The sequence below is a fragment of the Oryctolagus cuniculus genome, chromosome 8 (genome assembly GCF_964237555.1).
Source record: "Oryctolagus cuniculus chromosome 8, mOryCun1.1, whole genome shotgun sequence".
Taxonomy (NCBI): domain Eukaryota; kingdom Metazoa; phylum Chordata; class Mammalia; order Lagomorpha; family Leporidae; genus Oryctolagus; species Oryctolagus cuniculus.
This window is the reverse complement of record NC_091439.1, coordinates 102,792,495-102,818,337: the sequence shown is the minus strand read 5'-3', so window position 1 is coordinate 102,818,337 and position 25,843 is coordinate 102,792,495. Positions and strand designations below refer to the sequence as shown.

The 25,843-nt window shown below is 40.4% G+C and overlaps 1 protein-coding gene across 20 annotated transcripts in view; it reads left to right on the top strand.

The window, feature by feature from the left end:
- ADGRL3 (adhesion G protein-coupled receptor L3) overlaps positions 1 to 25,843 on the top strand; it is an 870,273-nt gene that overhangs the window by 738,549 nt on the left and 105,881 nt on the right. For all 20 annotated transcript variants that reach the window (XM_051819791.2, XM_051819792.2, XM_051819789.2 and 17 more), the window contains 2 exons: positions 7,141 to 7,349; positions 8,253 to 8,429. In XM_051819791.2, the coding sequence (XP_051675751.2) occupies positions 7,141 to 7,349; positions 8,253 to 8,429 (386 nt within the window). The remainder of the gene's footprint in view (positions 1 to 7,140; positions 7,350 to 8,252; positions 8,430 to 25,843) is intronic.

The window sequence follows — 25,843 nt, the reverse complement described above, 5'->3', positions numbered from 1 at the left end:
CACCACTTTTCACTGTCAGGAGCTGGAATGTGGGGGAAATTCGTGGACACCAAAAGCCAGACAGTCCAGAGGTCTGAATTTTTTCCTTAAAAGGAGAAACTCTCAACTTGCAGATTATCTTGTAAAGTTTTTAATGGAAATTTACTTAAAATTTTAAAATTACATGTCATTTTAAAAAACATTTATTGCGGAGCCGGTGCTATGGTGCAGTAGGTTAACACCCTGGCCTGAAGTGCCGGCATCCCATATGGGCGCCAATTCTAGTCCTGGATGCTCCACTTCTGATCCAGCTCTCTGCTGTGGCCTGGGAAAGCAGTAGAAGATGGCCCAAGTCCTTCAGCCCCTGCAGCCACGTGGGGGACCTGGAAGAAGCTCCTGGCTCCTGGCTTTGGATCGGCACAGCTCCAGCTGTTGCGGCCAATTAGAGAGTGAACCAGCAGAAGACCCCCCTCTCTCTCTGCCTCTTCTCTGTGTAGCTCTGACTTTCAAATAAATAAATAAATCTTTTTTAAAAAAATATTTATTGAAAAGAAGAAGGATAGGTAGAGACACAGAGAGAGACAGAGATCTTTCACCTGCTGTTTCATTCCTCAAGTGGGCCCTGGCCAAAACCAGGATTCTGGAATTCCACCCGGGTCTCCCACATCGAAGACAGGGACCCAGGCACTTGGGCCATCTTCCACTGCTTTTCCAGGCGCATTTGCAAGGAGCTGGATCGGAAATGGACCATCCTGGACTCGAACCAGCACTCAGGATGCTGCCATCACAGCCAGTGACTTACATGCTGTGGCATAACACTAGCATCACCTGTTTTTAAATTCATTTGTTTCAATAAAGTGTTTGCAAAACATACAGGAAATTTTTGTGTAAGGAGATTCTTTTGGTGGGGGCTGGTAAATATAGATCAACTGATAGCAAATAGTCTCCCATGTGGGAGTCTGGGAAGAAAGAGCTCCTGGCTTCATCCTGGCCCAGCCCTGGCCATTGTGGCCATTTGGGGAGGGAACTGTTGGATGGAAGATCTCTCTCTCCCTCCCTCCCTCCCTCTCCCTCTCCCTCTCCCTCTCCCTCTCCCTCTCCCTCTCCCTCTCCCTCTCCCTCTCCCTCTCCCTCTCCCTCTCCCTCTCCCTCTCTCCCTCTCTGTAATTCTACCTTTCAAATAGATAAAACACATTAAAAAAAAAAGAAGAAGAAGAAATCTTGTATGACTGAACTTAGAAGTTATCTTTATGTTACCAAGTTGACTAACAGGACTTTCAGGGCAGCAGTAGAAGTCTGTCCAGCAAAACCCTGATTCCTGCATCAGCTCTGAACTGTTTTCCCTGCTTTTACCCTGGCCCCCCAGAAAGGAGGGTCCTTCCTGAAACATACATCTGACCAGGTCACCTCTGGTCATGTTTAGAATGAAGCCACATGACGTGGTCAGGCCTGACCTGTGCCGCCTTGTGCAGTGCCCTCCTGCTTCATGTGTGTCTCTCATGCGCTCTGTGATTCTGTCTAGTCTCAGACTTCCTGGGCGTGTTCCTGTATTGAGTTGTTTTCTGTCCTTTTCTTTCCTCTTGGAGTGAAATTTTTACATTTCTTTGAGTGGCAGCCTCCCTGTCATTCACTTCTTAGAGTAAAATGTTCCCCTGTAGGGATAGTCTTCCCCTTACCTCCTAAAGGAGGCCATTCTTTTCCGTTCGAGCTTTTCCCATTAACCATATTTATGCCAATGCCTCTTCAAAGCATGCATTCACTTAGTATTATAAGAAATCATATTATTATCAATATTTCTGTGTTTATTGTCTGACTCTCTCTCTAGGCAGGAAGCTCCCTATGAACAGGGACCTTGTCCATCTTGTTCATGGATATATCCCTGGTACTTTACGCAATGCCTGACACAACAACACACCAACTAATCACCTGTCAAGGAACCTTGTGAACTTTCAGATCCAAAGTTAATGAGGATTGAAATATGCCTACTTTAGTCCAGTTAAATTATGTGCATACTGATTTTATTGCTTACCAAAGTAATATATGGTGTTTTTGTTTTGTTTTCTTAGTCACATTTAATCATTAATTTTGGAGCACAGAATCTGCAATAATTGTATGTGAAGTGGTAAAATAAGGTGGTTAACAACATGGCACTATTACAGAAGTGGAAATTGCTATGAATTATCAATCAGCTATAAGCCAATTAAAAGTTGCAAATGGCAATAAGAAAAGTGCATAGATGTTCTTAAATTTAGACTTCCCCAAATCAGCATTTTTATGCTAATTCTAGAAAGAGAGAGCTGAATTTAAATTGTGGGTTGTAACAGATAAGAAGTACCTTGTCCAGAGATATGCATTAGATAAGAATGCCTTAGTCCTTTGTGTAGCTCTCATCCTGGTCTCTCTGCTGTCTTGCTGAAAGGACGGCAGATCTCACACTCGCTGAGAGGCCGGGGAGGCAGACAGCAGGCTTAGATGCTGCACAGAAGCCTTGCTGTGAAGCCACTGCTGCTGCCTCCTGTGCGCCTAGCTCCTTGGCTGCAGCCGTGGTTGCCAAGTGCCTGTCTCTGGGTGAACCGATAGCATAGCACCACACACAGGGATTAGGGACCCAGGGCTTGACTTTGTTCAAGCAAGATAGTGAAGGGCAGGTGATGCTATGGCACAGCAGTTTGGCAGCCGTTTGGGATGCCCACATTCCATGGCAGAGTGTCTGGGTTCAAGTCCAAGCTCCATATCGTAACCCTGTCTTCCTGCTAACGTGCTGCTCCTGAGGCAGTGTTGCAGGCTCAAGTCCTTAGGTCTCTGCCATCCACGTGAGAGAGCCACACGCAGTTCCTGATTCCTGGTTTCCTCCTGGCTCAATCCCAGCTGTTGTTAGCACTAGGATATGAACCAGAAGATGGAAGGTGTCTCCCTCTCTCTGTTTCTGCCTTTCAGTAAAATGAAAAAGTATATTAAAAAAAGAAAGGAAGTGATACAATAAAGAGCCATGTTAAAAGAAGATTAGCTTCACAGATGGTTGTATTTCAGAGTTTCATAAAGGGAAAACAAGGTGGAAGGACTTGGTGACTTTGTGGAGATAGCGACCTTGAAAGAACATGATAATTGATTTTTAGGATGGGGAAGCGTTTTGAATCCTAGTTTTTTTTTTTTAAAACAATTGCAGTTGAGATGTAATTTGCATACAATAAGATATACACAGTCTTAGCATTTAACTTGAGGAATTGGACAGTTGTATATTCCTCTGTACTATCACATAAAACAAGAAAATTAATCTCTTCTGTTCCAAGAAAACTCCCTGGTTGTTTTACCAGTCACCTCACGTTCTCTTACCACCTAATGAAACTTCTCTTCTCATTGTTATTACTGCACACAGAATTTCCTGTTCTTTCACGTTGTAGTAAAATACATATACTTGCCTGTCTAGATTCTTTCGCATAGCAAAAAAAAAAAAAGTCTTTTTAAAGCTTTATTTATTTGAAAGGCAGAGTGACAGAAAGGGACACACACACACACAGGGAGAAAGAGAGAGAGAGCTTTCCCTTTTTTTGTTTTTGCTTTTTGTGTTTTTGTTTTAGAAAGCTTTTATTTGGGCCAGTGCCGTGGCTCACTTGGCTAATCCTCTGCCTGCGGCGCCAGCATCCCATATGGGTGCCAGGTTCTAGTCCTGGTTGCTCTTCTTCCAGTCCAGCTCTCTGCTGTGGCCCGGGAAGGCAGTGGAGGATGGCCCAAGTGCTTGAGCCCCTGCACCCACATGGGAGAACAGGAGGAAGCACCTGCCTCCTGGCTTCAGATCAGCACAGTGCGCTGGCCATAGTGGCCATTCGGGGGGGGGGGTGACCTTTCTCTCTGTCTCTCTCTCTCACTGTCTATCTCTATCTGTCAAAATAAACAAACAAAACATACTAGAAAGCTTTTATTTAATAAATATAATTTTATAGGTACAGCTTTTGTAATATAGCAGTTCTTTCCCCCATACCCGCCCTCCCACCCCTACTCCCGTCCTAGCTCCTACGCCCTCTCTCGTCCCATTCTTCATTAAGATTCATTTTTTATTATCTTTATATACAGAAGACCAACTCTATACTAATCAAGATTTCAACAGCTTGTACCCACACAGACACACAAAGTATAAAGTACTGTTTGAAGACTAGTTTTACCATTAATTCTTTCATCTATTGGTTCACTCACCAAATGGCCACAACAGGCAGGTCTGGGTCAGGTCAAAGCCGGGAACTTGAACTCCATCCTGCTCTACCATGTGGGTTGCAGGGACAGGTACTTGGACCACCTTCCATGCCTTCCCAGGGATGTTAGCAGGATGCTGGATCAGAAGAGGAGTCGCTGGGACTTGAACTAGCACTCAGATATAGGATGTCCACATCACAAGTGGTGGCTTAGCCTTTCTGTACCACAGCAGAGACCCCAGCAAAACCTTCTTGAGATTCAGTCATGATTTTTTTGTTGTCTATTGATACATAGTATATTTTATTATATTGAAATGCCATAATTTGTGTAGTTTCCTACTTTAGTTGTTTCCAGGTATGTGGTTATTATGAAAAAAGATGCTATGAATATTTTTATGCAAGTTCTTTTCTTTGCCAGTATGTTTTTACTCTTCTAGGAAAGGTAGATATATATTTAACTTTATAAGAATTTGACAAATAGGATTCCAAATAGTTGTACTATTTTATACAATCATCAGCAGTGTAGCCTTGTATTCCACATCCCCAGGCCCAACCACCTGGGGAGCAAAAGTTTTGTCTGTAGTGAGATGTGCAGACTTTTCCCCTTGTCATTACTCCCTCAACAATACAGTATAACAGTCTACACAGCACTTACACTGCACTATAAGGAATCTGGAAATGATTTTGGAAAGTGCTTATTCATGAAAAAGCTATGCGTGTTTTTCCAACATTTTGGCACCAAAATAAACATCTTTTAATTCCTTCATTCCATGAGCTTTATGAAATGTCAGGTTTAGGAGGATTTGTATTGGTTTGTATGCATACTGTGTGTCATTTTATTTATTTATTTTTAAAGATTTATTTATTTATGGGGCCAGCACTGTGGCATAGCAGGTAAAGCTGCTGCCTGCAATGCCAGCATCCCATATGGGTGTTGGTTCAAGTCCCGGCTGCTCCACTTCTGATCCAGCTCTCTGCTATGGCCTGGGAAAGCAGTAGAAGATGGCCCAAGTGCCTGAGTCCCTGCATCTGCATGGAAGACCCAGAAGAAGTTCCTGGCTTCTGGATTTGGATTAGCTCAGCCATATGGGGAGTGAACCAGTGAATGGAAGACTTCTCTCTCTCTCTCTCTCTCCCTCCCTCCCTCCCTTCCTTCCTTCCTCTCTCCTTCTTCCTCTCTGTAACTCTACCTTTCAAATAAAATAAATAAATCTTAAAGAAATTATTTATTTGAAAGTGTTGGAGAGAGAGATATATCTTTCATCTGCTGGTTCATTCCCCAGATGGCCACAATATGGACTCAATGGCTGGAGCTGAGTCAGGCTGAAGCCAGGAGCCAGCTTCTTCTGGGTCTCTCACGTGGATGCAAGGGCTCAGCACTTGAGCCATCTTCCACTGCTTTCCTAGGCTCATCAGCAGGGACCTTGATTGGAGATAGAGTAGCCAGGACTCATATTGGACTCTCAAGGGATTCCCATGTCTTAAGTGGCAGCTTAACCTGCTGCACTACAATACCAACCCCTCTGCCATTTTATAAAAGGATTGGGGACCAGCGTTGAGGTGTAGTAGGCTAAGCCTCCACCTGTGGTGCTGGTATCCCAAATGGGCTCTGATTTGTATCAAATCCAGCTCTCTGCTATGGCCTGGGAAAGCAGTAGAAGACAGCCCAAGTCCTTGGGCCCCTGCACCCAGGTGGGAGACCCAGAAGAAGCTCCTGGCTCCTGGCTCCTGGATCCTGGATCCTGGATCTTAGCTTCTAGCTTTGGATTGGCTTAGCTCCATCTGTTGTGGCCATTTGGGGAGTGAACCAGCAGATGGAAGACCTTTCTCTTTGTGTCTCCCTCTCAGTAACTCTACCTCTCAAATAAATAAATAAATAAATCTTTTTAAAAAGGGGGGAGGGGAATTGAACATCCACAGGTCTTGGTATCCATGGGGTATCTAGAATCAATCTCTACAGATACTGTACAAGAGTTCCAGTTGTCTCATATCCTGGTTACCATTGGAATGGTCAGCGCTTTTAGAGATTCTAGTGTGTGTGAAATGGTGTCTCAATGTGGTTTTAGTTTTCATTTCCCTAATTACTTATGATGTTGATCATTTTTCATGTGTCCACTAGATGTCATTGACCATTTTTCTGAAGTGTTTATCTATTTAAGCATTATCTTATTGACTAGCAGAAACACTACATATTTATGAGTCTTCTATATATATTTCTTTCCTCTCTTGTGGTTCGCTTAAGCAGTTTCATAATGATTTTGAGAGAAAAAAATTTCAGTTTGCTTATTTGAGAGGCAGATAGACAGATGAGTTTCTATTAGGTCATTCACTATCCAAATTATGGCAATAGCCAGGGCTGAGCCAGGCTAAAGCCAAGAGCTGGGAACATAATTCAGGTCTCCCATGTGGGTGGCAGGAACACAACTACTTGAGCCATTGCTGCTACCTCCCAGGGTATACATTATCAGGAAGCCAGAATTGAGAGTGGAGCCTGGAACTCAAACCCCATCATCCAGTATGGGATGTGGGCATCCCAGTCAGCAACTTATCCTCTAGACCAAATACCCAGCTCCAAAATTTTCAATTTTTGATAACGATCAACTTACCATATCCTACGCAAGACTGCCCTTCCTTCCTAAAATTTGAAGGTGTTATCCTGAATGTTGTTCCAGACTTTCTATAGTTCTGGGTTTTTGTTTTTGTCTATGATCAATTTTGAATACAATTTTGAGTGTGGGGTTAGGTAGGGACTAAAGTTCTTTTTTTTTTTTTTCTTTAATGCTGACATGTAATTGTTTTGACTTAATTTTACTTTTCCTTTCCTCATGACTGATATGGTTCTTTGGTTGAAATGAGTGCTTGATTTTTTTTGTGTGTGAATATAGATCATGCAGATTTGATTACCTTCTAAGGAGAATGTACACACTAATCAGAGTTTGTGCCCATTTATAATTCACATTTGCATTTGTTTTAGGAGAGATCAGAGTGGCCTTTGTTTTATATAATAACTTGGGTCCTTATCTGTCTACGGAGAATGCCAGCATGAAGTTGGGAACAGAAGCTATGTCCACAAATCATTCTGTTATCGTCAATTCCCCTGTTATTACAGCAGCAATAAACAAAGAGTTCAGTAATAAGGTTTATTTGGCTGATCCCGTGGTATTTACTGTTAAACATATCAAGGTAAGAAAATGGCAGGTTAAGATTAGTTTTCCACTTTATGTGTATTCATTACCACATGAATATTAAGTGTGTTCATTTTCTCTAGATGTTTTTCCATCACAATTCGTGATCAATCAAATGTCCTTTTTTTCAGAGGTTTGGATGAGGAGAATAATTATTGTATATGTAAACACTTTACAAAATTCATAGATAGATTTATATCTTCTTCTCCACAATAAAAAGAGCTAGAATATGTCTTGACACCAAATGTACTACATGGAATTCTGTTTAAATGAGTAGATTTTAGCTGCTCTTGCCACAAAATAATAAATATGAGTAATTGTGAGATGATGGATATATTAATTTGCTTCACTATAGTAAGTTTTCTATTTCCAATTTGTATCCCATAACATCATATTTGGTACTTTAAATATACTCTATAAAATTTAATGTTTTAAAAATAAATAATATGTCTAATGGAACTGGACATGGTTTCATATATGGTATTATAAGTAATCATCTTTTATGCAGCTGTATTTTAGTGTACGTACAGAAATTGTAATTATGCCTTCAACAAATATTTCCTAAAGACATCTTTGGAGGGTGTGATTGTTTAGGAAAACTAACTTTTTTACTTTGCCATGTACATTAATTGATATCATTCTGAAAAATTGGTACTAATATTCTTTCAATATTATTAATTTAGAAAAATCAGTGAACTCACTTCTAATCAGAAGTGAACAACTGAATATATTCCATTTTGCTTACATTTAATGAAGTTCACTTAATAAGAAAATACTCTGATAGACATCTCTCCAGGAATTGGAATTGACTGCAAGGTTGTGTTGCTTGTCAAGAAAATGCCTACCTAATTTAAATAGTCATCAAGCAGTCATTGGCTTTTTTTTTTTTTTCTCCCTGTAGCAGTCAGAGGAAAATTTCAATCCTAATTGTTCATTTTGGAGCTACTCCAAGCGCACAATGACAGGCTATTGGTCAACACAAGGCTGTCGGCTCCTGACCACCAATAAGACACATACCACATGCTCCTGTAACCACTTGACCAATTTTGCAGTATTGATGGCACATGTGGAAGTTAAGGTAAGCTATATACCGTAAATTAAAAAGGCTTTAGCACACAATCACATCACTAACTGTAAATAGTCCCAGCTACGTGGGCTAGTCCGACTCCCACAGTAGTTCTTCAGGAAACCCTCAGGTATTCAAGCTGTATGCTGTTGGATGATTCAAAGAACAAGTTCTCTCGTTGCCTGTTATTAATGTAATTGGAAATTTGAAATCTGCTTAATATTCTCCCTAGCCTCCCTGTTTCATTGTGAATGAATGAACATCAGGCGGTAAGTGCATGGACAGGATCGGATAGGACTCTAACACCACAGGTCTGTGGCTTTGGGCTGGGAAGTATATTCTTCTACTTTTCATTACTTTAATTGAAATATCTGAGAGGAGCTTCTTTGGGGAAGAAAAGGTTATTTCAGCTCACAGTTGGAGGTTATAGGATTGGGAAGCCCCATAGTCTGGTATGTGATGTATGCTGGTCATGGAGGGTACAGAGGCAGTCACACAGTGATCCAGGAAGGAGGGAGAGAACCTAGGCTAAACTGGAACTCAGATAATGAAACCTCTTGAGAGAACGTCTGAGGGCCTGCCCCCAGTGACCCCCAAACCTCCTATGGGCCGCCCCTCTGAGATGCTGTCATTAGATCAAATCTCCATCTTTAATCCATCAACCATTAACATTAAGACATCAGAATTTAAATATGTGCAAGAGTTTTGGGGAGACTGTACCCATAATAGGTAGCTAGGGTGGGAAGGTTGAAGACTAAGGAGCTACGTCTGGGAGTAAAACTGTCAAATGGACTCTTGGGAAAGCAGTTGTTAAGCACAATACACAGAGCATGGTCATGCGAAGAACTTGGCAAGCTGACATATGGGATGGAGCCTGCCCATTCAATGCACTACTCTTAAAGGGAAAATCCAAGCAACACAGAGTTTCCAGAGTCAGACACATGGCTGACTTGGCTGCACGGGTTTCCTCCTGGTGTGACTGGATTGCACAGACAAAGAGAGTTGAGAGATGCAGATTGTGGGTTTGCAAGGGAAAAGAAGGCTGACAGAGTTGTCCGGGAATCAGCCCAGAATCTGTGATGGGCAGAGATTCGGTACCAGCGGAATCCTAGGCCAGGAATCTCCGACAGACACACTGAAGCAGGCCAGTGCGTCAGGTGGCACTGAGATGAACGCTGAGGTACTAAGCTCGTGGAAGTGTATAATGTTGGAAACTTCTGATCGTGTTCCAAACGAGATACTTCATGACAAAGAATGACGGCAACGCTCGGATCTTGTTTCCCTCATCACAGTAGGTCAGGAAATAAGGGGGACTCAGACCCACATGTTAGATTCAATCAATAGTTATAGCTGGGAGAAAGCCATGGTATATACATTGCATGAATATATGGTATAAAAATGATATACAAATTATATAGAAAATGGGCTAGTTTTCTAGACTTTGGGTTTCCCAATGGACAAAAAATGAATATTTTCTACACATTTAAGAAGTCACAAAATAAATGAATAATTGTGTATTTATTTCTTAAAATGTAGCATTCTTACACCCTTCTAAGTTGAGCGCCACTTAACTCACATATTATTTAAGATTATTCATCTTTTATAGTTATATGATCTTTTAAAGTTAATCTTTTACAAAATTATTTGTCTTTAGAACTATCATCAGTAGTTATCTTTCAAAGGGTAAAATACTCACAGCTTCAACATTTTATGTAAAATTTAAAACTTAGTTTCATAATTTTTCTTATTATGATGTCTCTGTCATCATTATTTGATACACACTGCATGGTAGAAAGACTGAGTACTTAAAGCCCACAATGGCTTCAGCAATGGCTTCACGTGAGTTCTTTGATACACTTGTGTAAATTTTTTAAGTAATGGTGCCTAGCTGTTCAGTTTTACTAATTGGTGAATGGTGTTTTCAAGGCAATTGTCTTTATAGGTTCAATGAAATGTGAAGTAACATGTATTTTTAACCATGCTGTTCAACAATTTTAGATTGTTAGTAATATAATAGTAACAAATAAAATATCAATGATGCCCTCAAAAGGTTTACAGTTTTGTTAGATGAAATAGAAACAGGTAGTTATATAGCATATTAAGGTAGTGTTAAAAATGAAGATTGCATTGTTGTGGGGAAATTTGTGAGCCAAGACAAGGTTTTTTTTTTTTTTTGACAGGCAGAGTGGACAGTGAGAGAGAGAGACAGAGAGAAAGGTCTTCCTTTTGCCATTGGTTCACCCTCCAATGGCCGCCGCGGCCGGCGCACCGCGCTGATCCAATGGCAGGAGCCAGGTACTTATTCTGGTCTCCCATGGGGTGCAGGGCCCAAGAACTCGGGCCATCCTCCACTGCACTCCCTGGCCACAGCAGAGAGCTGGCCTGGAAGAGGGGCAACCGGGACAGAATCCGGCGCCCCGACCGGGACTAGAACCTGGTGTGCTGGCGCTGCAAGGCGGAGGATTAGCCTAGTGAGCCACGGCGCCGGCCCAAGACAAGTTTTTTTAAAATGATGATTTTACAAACTGAGTATTAAGAGATGAATGAAGTAGCCAGGCAAGTAATGAAGAACGTTCGATTTAACAGCATCAGCAAAAACACACAAATGTTATATATATTACATAATATATATCAAGATGTATAGAACATGGTATAAAAAGTTAAGGGTTAGGGCACCTTACATGCAACACAGCCAATAAGCAGTTCGAGATGAGCTGGGGAAATCCAGGGGATTGTGCCATGAAGGGCTTTGTATGGAAATTTGAATGGGTTTAAAGTCTGTAGGTCCAGATGGGTGCCATAATAATAACCCACATATCATGTGTCTCATATGTCTAAATATTTACAAGTAATAAATAAAGCTGGCAAAAATTTCAAAGTATCTGATCTGATGAAATATACCTTGATAATTATAGACTGAGAACACAAGATCTGAATTCAGAATATTCCAGAACCCCCAGAATCCTACACCTGCCTGTGATAGTATGTGGAGAGGCTGCCCCTGGCTCCCAGGCTATAATTTACCCAGAATTCCCTTCAGAGTTTGAGGCCCAGGTGAGAGCTGTTTTAGAGGCTCCTGAGGTGTTCCTGCGGCATGAGTCCTTGCTGTTCTTCTGTGGAAAATTAAGAAAGCATTGATAGATTTCTAAATAATACTGGCACTGGCTACATAGCATTTTAGATAGTTCATCCCCAATACTGTGTGGAGGATAGATGTGAGAACTGTTAGACCAGCTGCAGTTGTTGTTAGACTGGTGACAGTTACAGCAGTAGTGCTGGGGAAGGTGCTCCGGGGCCCAAGGGGACTGTCCTAAGAGAATTTATATTTCAGATATGCTTAGGACAAAAATACAAAAGTCTTGTTACTTTGATTATAGAGATCGGTAGATGAATCAGTATGAAGAAATTATATACTTGTGAATTCTAATCTCCCCAATGTCAGTAAACATAGAAGAAAAATACAATTTGTCAACATATTTTTTTTTAAAAGTTAAAACTTTGTCAAAGATTTTATCTAATCCATATTATTGATCCAAATAGTTTCAGCCAAAATCTTCCTTGATACAAATTAAGAGAGAGATGGTACAAATGTCCCAGAGGGAGATGAAATCCATGGCCAGCTAGTAGTAACAGAAAAGTAAAATTACCTTTCTATGTCGATACCGTTCAAATTTTGCTCTTCAAAAGACTGCAAACTATTTTGTCAGAGCATCACAAATTGATCTGGCTTAGCAAGATTGACTGCAGTAACAAATGATAGATTTAAATCTACAATGTGTTTGTTAGGCTCCAAGATTCTACTTTTCAGCCTAGGGAATAAACTTAGAAACATGGATCAAATTTGAGGCAACAACAAAATACCATTTCTTGCTCAGTTCGTTACTTCTCCCCAATCCATTATATAAGAATCATGGCTGTGACCATTATTGTGTGTCAACAAGAGATAAAATAAATGGAAATCAATATTTCCCTTTAACAATCTGTCACACAATATGCTTCCTGTCCTGAATTTCTTATATCACCATCTTGCAATTGTCCAAATCAGGCCCATGTTGCCTTCACAACATAGTTTTGGCACTTTAACAGTCAAATGGAAAACAAAGAGACTGATTATGCTGAGAAATCCAAAGAGAAGCTCACTCACTAAACTTACATTGGACTAATGTCTAATGAGGACTTTTCTCACATACAGTGAAAATTGTGGCAGCCAGTTAGAACAAATATTTATGTTTGTTAGTTGTAACTTATTTGAGGAAAGTCTATAAAGGAAGAAACATTGTATTGGAGAATTTTGCTTTATAAGCTTGGAAAGAGGGGGAAGAGGATAATGTTGATAGCTATTGACATAAGCTGTTGTGCCATGGAGTACCACCTTTCCAGGAGGGCTGTACCTGGGCACGGAGTTGCCCTCCCAGCATTTTTTGAGCACCTAAGTGAACCATCGTAAAAGCATTGACATTTTTGCCCAGTGGACAGGAGACCCTTAACAAATACACCTCCTCCTCTCCTACTTGTGAGAGCTCAGGAATTCTGTTGGAAACTTCTGGCCCTCCAAGAACTCACATTTCTGGGAGGGAAGGCAGTAGGTAGGGGAGAAGCTGGAGAAGAGACGCTGCAGTCACCGTTTTGACAAGTTTTCTAACTGAGACCGACGCTGAGACTCAGGGACGTGGAGGAGGGTCATCTGTCTGGGCAGGGTGTCTCAGAGAGGGCAAGACGAAGAGGTGTTCTGCTCTGTGCAGGATGAGTTTAGTAAGGTAATGCGTGGAGAGCTGGAGTTGGCCGTGTTCTTGGGACACTGTCTTCGCTTTGCCTTGGGTACACCACTGTGTCCTGTGTATTTCCTTCCTCAACAGCTGGGCCTTCTTAGCTTCCCTTGCTGGTTCATCCTCATCTCCGTGACCTCTGTTTGTCACTCTGGCACAGACCATAACCCCCGTGTCTGTTTCTCCTCCCTAGGTGACCTTGATAGAGTCACTGGCCACAAACATCATCCTGATTCCAGATTTCTGTCTCCATTCCTTAACCACGGACCCACAGATGTAACCACTGACTTGATATATCTACTTAGGATTCTAAAAAGTGTCACATATCTAGAGCTACAACTCTATTCTTCTCCCATCTGAGTTGTCACCATTTTAGTCAATGGCTGCTCTGTCCTTCCAGGTGCTCCAGCCCTAAACCATGCATTACCTTTGGTTGTTTATTTATTTTTTTCACATATACTGCACACACAGTGCCATCAGCATATCCTGCCAGATCCAGAATCTGACCTCAGCATTTCCCTACCACCAGGATTCAAGCCCTCGTCTTCCCCACTCTGCTCCTGCCTCTTAATTGGACTGTTTCCCTCCTCATCCCTTTAAGTCCGTTCTCAATCTGTCAGAGGAATACTTTTAGAATGTGAGTTAGATCGTGTGGCTTCTCTGATTTCTTCTCAAAAGCAGTACTGTAAACCCTGTAAAAAATGAATCACAAACTCCATACCTTTGATGTAATCTCCTTGCCTGCCTATCTCAGCAAGAACAAAATCCCAGCTCGTAGGCCTCATTAGTGTCTGCTGATTTTTTCTCCTGCTGGCCTCTAGATAGAGTGTGCTGTACTCAGACCCCAAAGTCTCCCTTCTCTGAAACTCCGCGTAGCCGCATGGTGAGCTTCCTCCCCAACTTCACATCACTACACAAATGAAAAGAACAATACACAAGATTCTTCAAGGAGCTTTTTCTAGTACAGGCTATATAAAATTTCACACTACCCCATCTCCACAAAACACAACAAAGAAAAAGGTAAACCGGGTCCCTGGCCTGCTCATGGGGGAGATGGGTTCATTCTGATTGTTGAATGTGGTGCTATGAGAGGTTTTGGCTCCATCAGTTTAGAGAAGGAAGGGGATACCTCCAACCCACTCACCTGGTTGTTTGGAAAATTAAATCCAAACACTGAAGAGCTGTCACCTTTATACTATCATTGCTGTTTTTTAAGAGTAGGAGGGGGTTGGCTATAGTAGGTTCCATTTGTTTTTCTAAATTTTCAACTTTTCCTATTTTGATTATTGGTTCAGAACTACTGATTTAGCAACAGACTTCTGAATCAGACAATAGTGCACAACCATTTTTCCATGATGTGGTTTTTAACTCTCAGAGTAATCCATACTAAAAGCATGTGAATATATATTTCAGATCAGACTCACTGATTTACATGTACCTCAGAGAGTGTCTTCAAAGTTTAAAGTATAACTTAAGCAGATTAAAATACACATGTAATAGATGATAGATGAGTTTAGATAACTATATATCTTTTGATTAGTTGTGGTTATTTTATTTTTTAAAGATTATTTATTTGAAAGTCAGAGTTACACAGAGAGAGGAAAGGCAGAAAGAGAGAGAGAGAGAGGTCTTCCATCCGATGGTTCACTCTCCAATTGGCCGCATCAGCTGGAGCTGCGCCAATCCGAAGCCAGGAGCCAGGAGCTTCCTCCGGATCTCCCACGTGGGTGCAGGGGCCCAAGGACTTGGGCCATCTTCCACTGCTTTCCCAGGCCACAGCAGAGAGCTGGATCGGAAGTGGAGCAGTTAAGTCTCGAAATGGCGCCCATATGGGATGCCAGAGCTTCAGGCCAGGGCGTTACCTGCTGTACCACAGCGCCGGCCCCTAGTTGTGGTTATTTTAAATGAAAAACAAAATAAATTTTGAAACAATTTTTAAAAATATTTCTTTATTTATTTGAAAGTCAGAATTACACAGAGAGAAGGAAAGTCAGAGAGAGAGAGGTCTTCCATCAGCTGGTTCACTCCCCAACTGACTGCAACGGCCAAAGATGGGCCAATCAGAAGCCAGGAGCCAGGTGCTTCCTCCAGGTCTTCCCATGCAGGTGCAGGGGCCCAACCACCTGTGCCATCTTCTATTGCTTTCCCAGGCCATGGCAGAGAGCCAGATCGGAGTGGGGCAGCTTCACCTGTTAGGCCACAACGCCACCCCCAATTTTTTTTTAAAGATTTTATTTATTTATTTGACAGGTAGAGTTACAGACAGTGAGAAAGAGAGACAGAGAGAAAGGTCTTCCTTCCGTTGGTTCACTCCCGAGATGGCCACAACGGCTGGAGCAGTGCCAATCTGAAGCCAGGAGCCAGGTGCTTCTTCCCGGTCTCTCATGTGGGTGCAGGGCCCAAGCACCTGGGCCATCTTTTACTGCTTTCCCAGTCTTCAGCAGAGAGCTGGACTGGAAGAGAAGCAAACAGGACTAGAATCGGCGCCCATATGGGATGCCGGTGCCACAGGTGGAGGATTAACCTAGTACACCATGGCGCCGGCCCGGCCCCTCCCTCAGTTTTTTAAAGTGTGACTATTAAGTAGGAGTAAGTATATATTGGCTAAATAGTGATGGATTTCTGTTGAGGAAAATATGTTTCAAATAATACCTATTAATTATTAGTATTGGGTGTGAGAACTTTTATGTATAATATTGGTTAACTAGACCATCCCCATCTCTTAGTCCATGAAAAGAAACATTGCTATCTGGCAAACATATTGAATGTTTTCCTTATTCTTCCAAAAATAAAATATGTCCCAAATAGCACAGGCTAAATTATTGTAATTATTACAGTAAGTGGTTACATATATGCAGTTTACAGTTAGCATTGAAACAGACATTAGGAGCTGGCATTTTGACGTAGCGGGTAAAACCAGCTGCGGCGATGCTGGCATTCCATCTGGGTGCCGGCTTGAATGCCAGCTGCTCCACATGCAATCCAGCTCCCTGCTAATAGCCTGGGAAAAGCAATGGAAGATGATGGCCCAAGTGTCTGGGCCCCTGCAACCCATTGTGGGAGACCCAGGTGAAGCTTCTTGCTTCTGACTTCAGCCTGCAGCAGCCCTGGCTGTTGCAGCCGTCTGGGGAGTGAACCAGCAGATGGAAGATCTCTCTCTCTGAAACTCTGAATTACAAAATTAATAAATAAATCTTTATTAAAAAGACATTAACAAAAACCAAATGAATATTTTTGTACAAAGGACAATCCTGTTGATACAAAAAAGCCTAATTGGAACTTGTTGTTATTTCTGAATTATATGTTATGAAATGAATAATTGAAATTTGAAAAAATTTAAAGCTTTTATAAAGTGTCATATATAAAATTATAAATTCTTTTATTTCATTTGTTTTCTTTTATTCATTAATTCCAGATAAGCCACACTGTCTGCCTCTTGTTTTCTATGTCGAAATTATCTTCAGTGTGTGTGTTTTTTTTAAAGATTTATTTTATGTATTTGAAAGAGTTACAAAGAGAGGTAGAGACAGAGAGAGAGGTCTTCTATCCCATGGTTCACTCCCCAGTTGGCTTCAACGGCCAGAGCTGTGCTGATCCAAAGCCAGGAGCCAGGAGCTTCTTTCGGGTCTCCCACACGGGTGCAGGGGCCCAAGGACCTGGGCCATCTTCCACTGCTTTCCCAGGCCACAGCAGAGAGCTGGATCGGAAGAGGAGCAGCCAGGACTAGAGCTGGTGCCCATATGGGATGCCAGCACTTCAGGCCAGGGCCTGCTGTGCTACAGCACTGGCCCCCATCTTCAGTGTTTTACAAATGTTGTATTTTTTAGTATGTATACTTAGAAATCTGTGTAATTTTTCAAATTTAAAGAATTAGAAATTTGCTTGGAATATGGTCAGTACTCAGTAAAAGGGAATTTTATTTTTGTGTTTCCAAAACACTTTGTGTACCTCTCCTTTCACTTTCAAATATCATCCTCTTTGGAGATGTGTTTCTCTTCTCCAGATTCAGTTCTTCCTGTTTGCTACTGGTTTATGAGCTGTTTGCAGACCTAGTGCCATGCACAGTGTAGGAAACAGTTCTTGACCACATGGGCAAAATCCTAAAAGGAAAATCACATTAGATATTATGTGAGCTCTTAAAACTTAGGGGCATCTTATTTCACTTTCTCTTCATTCAAAAATTATTGTCAGTTAAATAATTCTGACCTTATAAGAACTGTTTTGTTTGAAACCCCAGAACCAGCTGCTCTGAGGGATTTCTCTGAATATTCAGTGTTGCTGCATCCTAAGACTGGCCACCATACACTCCAAGGTGGCAAGAGAATCAATTAATTACACTTGAGATTTCTCTATTTCTGTTCTCTAAGACCTTGATTCTCTCCTGTTTAGACACAGAAGTAACCACTGCAGAAATTTCAGTAATGTGATTTTATGCTAGACATAGAATTTATCGTAGGGTCATTTTTTTATCATCCTTGGAGGACTGGTTCCAGGACTCCCATGGATGCCCAAGTCCCCTGTTAAAAAATGGCAAGTGGTTGCATAGAACCTACACACATTCTCCTGTATCCTTTAAGTCATCTCTGGAAGCCTTATTGTACTTAAGGCAATGTAAAAGCAAGGTACAGTTGTTGTGCTGTGTAGTTTGAGGAAAAATAACAAGAAGAAAAGGTCTATACATGTTCAATAGAAATGCATTTTTTCCTAAATATTTTCCATCTAAGATTGGTTGAATTCATGGATATGGAACTCATGGACATGAAGGTCCAGCTGTATTTTAAAACTTCTCCATTTTAGGAATATCATCCTGCGGATATTTAGTCTGTTGTTCAACAGATGTTAACTGAATTCAGATGTCTGTTTGTTAACACTAGTTGTCTTTTGAGAAGACCTTCTGTGTGGAAAGTATTTTAGATTACAGAAGCATAACTTTCAAACTAATTGAATTAACATTTCTACCATAGTTTTGTACAGCACAATAACAAATGCTTTCAAAAAGTATCTCATAAAAATTTGTATTACTAGCTTTTTCCTATACTCAAATGATAATTATTTAGGATATAAGAAAAATGCATAATATCTGCTATCTTTTTAACGTGGTATGTATTTCTTTTATTTTTAAAAGGCTATTTTCCTTAGTTTGTTGATTACATTGCTCTTTTTCAAGTTGGTATATCCTGTATGTGCACACCTCATTGTCACTCCCATCCTAGTATAGGCATTGATTGTTGCTTAAAATAATTATACTTCATTTTTGATATAATATTGATGAAAACAGTCATAATTTGAATTTTTAAATTGCATACTAAAGATTGTGTGTGTCAAATAATTTATGGTGAGATTTTTTTTTTCTAGGCTGGAATGAAACCCTCGGTAGTTTTATATTGAAAGGATCTGAAGTTGTACTTAAAAGTGCTTTGTCTTCAAAATGTATGGTTTTGAAGTCAAAAAAGAAAAAGTTTAAGAGTTTAAGAAAGGGCAGATAAATAAGGGTATCAAAAGAACTATTTTGAGATTTTTTTTTCATTGAACAGTTTTGTAATAATGTATTTCCTTCATAGGCTTATTACAGCTGGGAATCATTTGTTTGCTAGTATACTGTTGTGCTGCCTACTTCCTCCCCTGGACTCCAGCTCAGTCAGGAGCAGATGCCTGAAGGAAGGAAGAGAGGGAGCTTAGCAGGTGCTCTGGGTAAAGACTGACAGTGCATGGAAGGGGAACAGGACCCCAGAGCAGGAAGGCTTTAGATGTGCTTCAGGAACTGAAGGAGAACGGTGTAGCTGCGGTGGAGAGAGTGCGAGGAAGAACGTGTCAGTGGAGTTGCTGGAGAGTGTCACGGAAGACTTGGTAGTTTAGTAAGGACACGGATTTGTGTTTCACTCCAAGTGCTATAGGAAGGAAGCCATGAGAGAATAAGGAGCAATGGAGCAGCATGGGCAGCTGTCTACATCCATAACACACTTAGTGTTTTACATCTGCCAGGTTAACATACAGATAAAGAAGGAAATGCCAATCATATGCAGATGCTAAATAATACACATTCTTCCTACAAATGTGCATTCGTTTTTGCTCTGAAAATTGGGTTTTTGCAATAGAGGCAATCCTTCCTTCTATGTTAGATCTGAATTGTAAACTCTTTGAGATCATTTAGTATTTTTAATTTAACTTCCTACATACCAAGAACCAGATTTTTTTTTGAAGAATTTATGATTTTTCTAGAGAAACATTTTTGTCCAGACTACCAAGAAGCAACACATCTCTTACTTAACAAAAGGATGACAACTGCTCTCCTCCTCACTAATTCACTCCCTTCCCCCTTACCAGACACTTGCAAACATACATGGTTCAATTTCCCAGATCACAGAGTATTTAGAATTTAGTTTCACTTGCATGTAGCAGGAAGAGAAGAGGCATTCCAAAATACCAACGAGTGTGGTGGGAGAATTTTCTTCCTACCCCTTGACTCCTGGAACACCAGCCTGAACTCTGATGCTCCTGTGAGCATGTCCTATTGTTAGCAGGAAAGTAAGAGTGCTGTCTCCACATCTCTTCCTCCCATCTGCAGTGGACCCCCAATTACCTGAAACTCTGGTTTCGTTTTGATGAAGTTACTGTGAGCAGGGGGAGGGAAGAAGACAAAAGTTGTAAGGATTGCCTGTTCTAGGGCAAGGAGTAAGCAAATACTATGTGTTCTCATTGATCTGTGGTAACTAATAGAGGACCTAAAAGGTAATCTGTAGATGTGAAATCGACACTTGGAGATGCCCTGACTTTGAACAGCCCTTGTCTCGAATAATGTTGAGGAATAGTTTTTTTTTTTATACTATTTGTTGGATTCTTTACTTGGTATAGAGTTATTCTTATGTATATAAAGTTAATTGAAAATAGATTTTAGTAATAAAGTAGAAGAGGGAGGAAGAAGGAGTGTGGGTAGGGTGAGAAGAATCACTATTTTCCTAAAGTTGCATTTATGAAATGCATGAAGTTTGTATAATTTAAATAAAAGGTTTCTGGGTTAAAAAAAATAAACACCACAAAAAAGAAGAAGAAGAAAGCAATAGTAAACTATTTAGAGAAAGGAGAACCTCTGTGCAAGTGCTTGAGGAGGACAAAAGGCACCCAGCTCATGGCAGATCTTAAGGTAAGGAGGGAGGAGCCATACCAGGTTAGTCCTGGAAAGACATTAGCTGAAAATTGCAGACTTGGAGAAAAACAGACTATAAGAAATTATTTTAGTTCTTTTTTATCTGTTCTTTTGCATAACATTCATAGAAAAGTTGAGTGGTACAATAAACATTTACATACCTTTTCTCTGAATTCAGCATTTGAATTAATGTGCACATTTTACTGTCACTTTTCTTTGTATGTGTATATGTGTTTGTTGATTTTTTAAACTACTGACGTTATAATGTTTATTTCCTAAATTCTCTACAAAATATGCATTAAAAACATTCCATCTCTACCACTAATACACATAAGATATGTTTCATTGATACAATACTGTTTTTACAGTCATCCCATTATATCCTTTTTGATTGGTTCTAGGACCCCTTGCACTTACCAAAATCCACAGGTGTTCCCAGTCTTTTGCACAAAATGGCATAGAATTTGCATATAGCCTACACATACCCTCTCATATACATTAAATCCTCTCTAGATTACTCATAATACCTAAGGTAATATAAAGCCATGGAAATATCTGTTGTTTTATTTAAGAGAATAAAGACAAGGGAAAAGTCTGCACATGTTTAGGGCAGATGTAATTTTCTTTCTGAATAATTTCCATCCAAGGCTGATTGAATGGAGAGTTATGGAACATATAGATATGGAGGACCAACTCCATGATCCACATGCAAACTCTCCCAGCTGTCCTGATACAGTCAGGGACTATTTTCCAACAGGCATCAGTCAAGGATCATGCATGGCCTTTCGTTGCCATGGTCTCTGAGGTCCTCTTTGAAATTTCCCTGCCAGATTTGTCTTTCATGAATGTGACATCTGGTGGAGTCCAACCCATCATTTCTCATATAGAATGTTCTACCATCATGATCTTTTTGATTTTTCCCTTATGATTAGATTATGGTTAAACATTTCTGTTAAGAATCCCAAGCCATAGGTACAGCAACCTTTGCATTGACTTAGGAAGCCCCTTACTGGTGTTAACAAACTTTGGGCACTTGGCTAACGTTGCATAGTTAGGAAGCAAGGAGCTTTTTGTAATTAGAAGGAGTTTGTGAAAACATGCCTGGAAGCTTTGTTTTAGTCATCTTAAATTCCTTATTTGTGATGTACTTAGTCCATCCTTGATTTGTTCCTCCAGTTGTTGGGTAGTGTCTTTGTGACAGGCAAATCTTACAGTCTGTTTAGAAAAAACAGATGCGTAATCAGCAAAATCAGTGTTTTGTGGGAAGTGTATTATGGCAGGAGTACAGGATACTGTGGAAATCCATAGGAAAGAGTTTAACTAGACCCTGACAGTTTAAGGAAGGTGCCCCGCACAACTTCCTGGGACACTTTGTTTAAGCAAAGTGAGTGACAGGGTTATAGTAGCATGAAACAAGGCTAACTTCTTTTGTGTGTGTGTGTATGTGTGTGTGTGTGTGTTTTAGTTTGCAGTATGAATTTTTTTCAGTAAATTTCACATCATTTTATATTGATAACTTCTTCCTTCGATTGTTTTGCTCTTTTCCCCAGATTGTAGCAGAAGTTTTAAACAGAAAGAGATTCGTGATCTTCTCATATACAGTAGGAATCCTGGCATAATTTTTAGGTTATCATCTTCAGTGAATAAATATGGGTAAAAAATAGCAACTAGGGGCTACATCCTCAGTAACGGTGAGAAAATTTTATATGAAAGAAGTAATTAAGTATTTGGAGTCCAAAAGGTGGATATTTGTGAAGCCCATTAACTCTTAGATGGGCCCAGAGTGCTACAAGTCATGATGCAGACATTCCTTTAATGTTTACATAGATTATCTCATTTGAGGAGTATTCAGGGATTGAATAACAAAATATATAAAAATCAAATTATATTAAAATTTCAAATTACAAAATTGTCTGGAAATATGATTTAGTATTTCGCTATTTAGCTCTCCTCTTGAGTTTGGAGGCACTTAATTCTCAAAGCCCAAATACTTGAGTTTCTAATAAAAAATAATGATTCTTATATACCAGGCTATGCTTTGTTTTGGTTTTAGACTCTTCTTTCCACAATGCAATTATCAAACAATAGATTTGTGGCAGAATTGTATCATATTTTTTTATAAAAATGTACTCTTTGTTCTGGCTCACACATTTTACTTTATTTAATATGGAGACAGTTCACTGAATGTTCTTCTGTTTTCTTGGCCTATTTTATTTCACTCTATCTGGTAAGTAAAGTAATAAAGCAAGAGAACTACTAGACTCTTGAGGAATTAGGTTAGATTTTCCAGAATAGTTATTTATATAGCTTTCTAAGATAGGCAATAAGAACAACTTGTATTTAAATAAGATTTTGAAGGCATTTGAGCAAAAATATGGCTGAACGAAATCACTTTGTCTTGTTATATATAATTCAAGGGACTAACAGTTTACTGTGTGCATCATTACAATGTGAACATTACTACTTAAAAATTTCCAGGTGGGCATTTGACTTAGTGGTTTAAATGTCAATTGGGATGCTGGCATCCTGTATTGGAATGCCTGGGTTTGAGTCCCTGCTCTGCTCTGGATTCCAGCTTCCTGCTAATATACACCACAGGTGGCAGCTGTCATAGCTGAAGTAGTTGGGTCTCTGCTTCTCACGTAGGAGCCCTGGATTGTGTTCCTAGCTCCTGGCTTTAGCCTGGTGTAGCCCAGTCTGTTGCCAGCATTAGGGTGTGAACTAACAGTTTAGAGCTGTCTCACATCTGTCTGTGTGTGTCTCTGTCTCTTTCAAATAAATAAAATAAATATTTTAAATAAAAGTTCCCTATAGTTGATTACTTATTTAAAAACCTAATCTATGGGACTTTTCAAGATGTATTTTTTCCACTTAATAGTACCTCAAGTTTATTTTCTATAAGTATATAGGATAATTGTCCCCAGGGTTACTATATGATAGGCCCCTGTTCTGCTAAAAATTCAATCCATTCTTCATCAGAGTGAAAACAGGAGAGTTTCCCTTTCCAACTCTTTCCATTTCTAGAAAGTCCAAAAGGTCACAAAATGCTTCTTCCCACTTTGTAGAAACTGAACAATCACCAAAAATTGCATTGCAAACCTCAGTATCACAGATAAGCAAATCCCATCCCTTTTTACCATTATTATGTAAAGGGGGCAGGCTATTTAGGTAGAAAGAACCATTTGTTTCCTAAGAACATTTTAGGGGGCAGAGCCAAGATGGTGGAATAGTGAGGGCGCACACCAATAGTCTGGGAAAAGATAGTTTAATAAAAGTGGAGTTCCTGTAGCCTCAGGAAAAGGCTCAGGAAAAAATTGCAGAGGAAACTCTTCTGGATCTAGTGGATGTGACACGGAGGACCTACAGGGAGAGCAAGGTCGCCCACCTCGTGGAACCCCAGCCACGGGAGCTGAGCCACCGCAGAAGCCAAGCCGCAGAGTCTGCGCACCAGCTCTGGAAGGGGAGGTGAGACAAAAACCGAGGTAACCTGAGACATTGGCAGGGAAAGGCAGAAAGAGCCTAGAGGGAATGAGGCCTGAAGCCCCACTGGGGAAAGTTCACCAGGCTGACTGGAGGAGAGAAAAAAATGAATAAATAAGGGGAACCGGCACAGACATTAGCCTCTCCACTCACCTTACAAAGCCAAGCAAGACAAAGAGCAGGCGCCATTTTACGTATATAAAGTGGCGCCCACCATTAGCCAAGCAGAAAAACCTGACTCTGGTGGGGAGAAATAACAGGAGGTTAAGATCTAGTGAAAGTGTGGAGCTAACGAACTGAGACTGTGAAAATCTGAGGGGGGACGAGAGAACTCACTGAGTACACAAACTCGGTAACCTGGGCAACCTGGTGAGAGACTGTGGAGAAATTTGAGACCACAATGAGGGCTGCATAAACTCTTTGTGTGGTCCTTAGGGTAGAGCAGACGAATATTATACCCACAAGGTCCAGATTTCATACATCAACTACCCTCAATTCCACTCAGCTGTGTGGAATTACTTCCCAATTGAGTCAAAAACAAACAAACAAACAAAAAAACGAGTGAGCAAGAGAACAATCTGGGTGAGTCACCTTTGGCACACCCTTAACCCTGAAGAACCAAACAGAGCTCTCTGGCCACACCCATCACAGCCTCTAAGGATCCGTCAAAAGCAGACAGTCCACTTAATCTAGAGTCACAGTATAACGAGAAAAAACACCACACCCACACCGAAGAAACCGAAGAATATCTCCAATATGCCAAACAACAAATGTGGAAACCAAGGTAACAAGAACAAGGAAGACACTATGACACCACCAAATGAAATAGACATCCCAATTCAAGATTATGAAGATGATGAGATAGAAGAAATGCAAGAAGTGGATCTCAAAAAATGGATAAGAACATCAAGAAGTTCTCAAAAACAAATTCTTGAACTACAGAAATCCTTAATGGACAAGATAGAAAATCTCTCTTGTGAAAATGAAATATTAAGGAGGAATAAAATGAAATGAAACAACTAGTAGAACATGAAACTGTGATAGTGACGAGAAATCATAATGAAATGAAGAATTCAATAGATCAAATGGCAAACACATTAGAGAGCCTTAAAAACAGAATGGGTGAAGCAGAAGAGAGAATATCAGACTTGGAAGACAGAGAACAGGAAAATATACAGTCAAAACAAAGAAAAGAAGAGGAAATTAGAAATCTAAAACATGTTGTCGGGAATCTTCAGGATACTATTAAAAAAACCAGCATTTAGGTTTTAGGACTTCCTGAAGGCATGGAGAGGGAGAAAGGATTAGAATGCCTTTTTAGTGAGATACTAAGCAGAAAATTTCCCAGATTTGGAGAACAGAGACATCCTAGTACAGGAAGCTCATAGAACCCCTAATAAACATGACCAAAAGAGATCCTCACCACGACACGTTGTAATTAAACTCACCACAGTGAAACATAAAGAAAAGATCCTCAAATGTGCAAGAGAAAGACATCAGATTACTCTCAGAGGATCTCCAATCAGACTCACAGCTGACTTCTCATCAGAAACCCTACAAGCTAGGAGGGAATGGCGAGATATAGCCCAGGTACTAAGAAAAACTGCCAGCCGAGAATATTATATCCTGCAAAGCTCTCATTTGTGAATGAAGGTAAAATAAAGACCTTTCACAGCAAACAGAAATTGAAAGAATTTGTCGCCACTCGTCCAGCCCTGCAAAAGATGCTTAGAGATGTGTTACACACAGAAACACAGAAAAACGGTCATCAATATGAAAGAAGGTAAATGAAGGAAACCTCACAGCAAAAGATCACAGGAAGTTCAAAACATATATTAGAAAATACCTTTGGCAAATGGCAGGGCAAAGTTACTACTTATCATTAGTCACATTGAATGTTAATGGCCGGAACTGTCCAGTTAAAAGACACCGATTGGCTGATTGGGTTAAGGAACAAAACCCATCTATTTCCTGCTTACAAGAAACACATCTTTCCAACAAAGATCCATACAGACTGAAAGTGAAAGGCTGGAAAA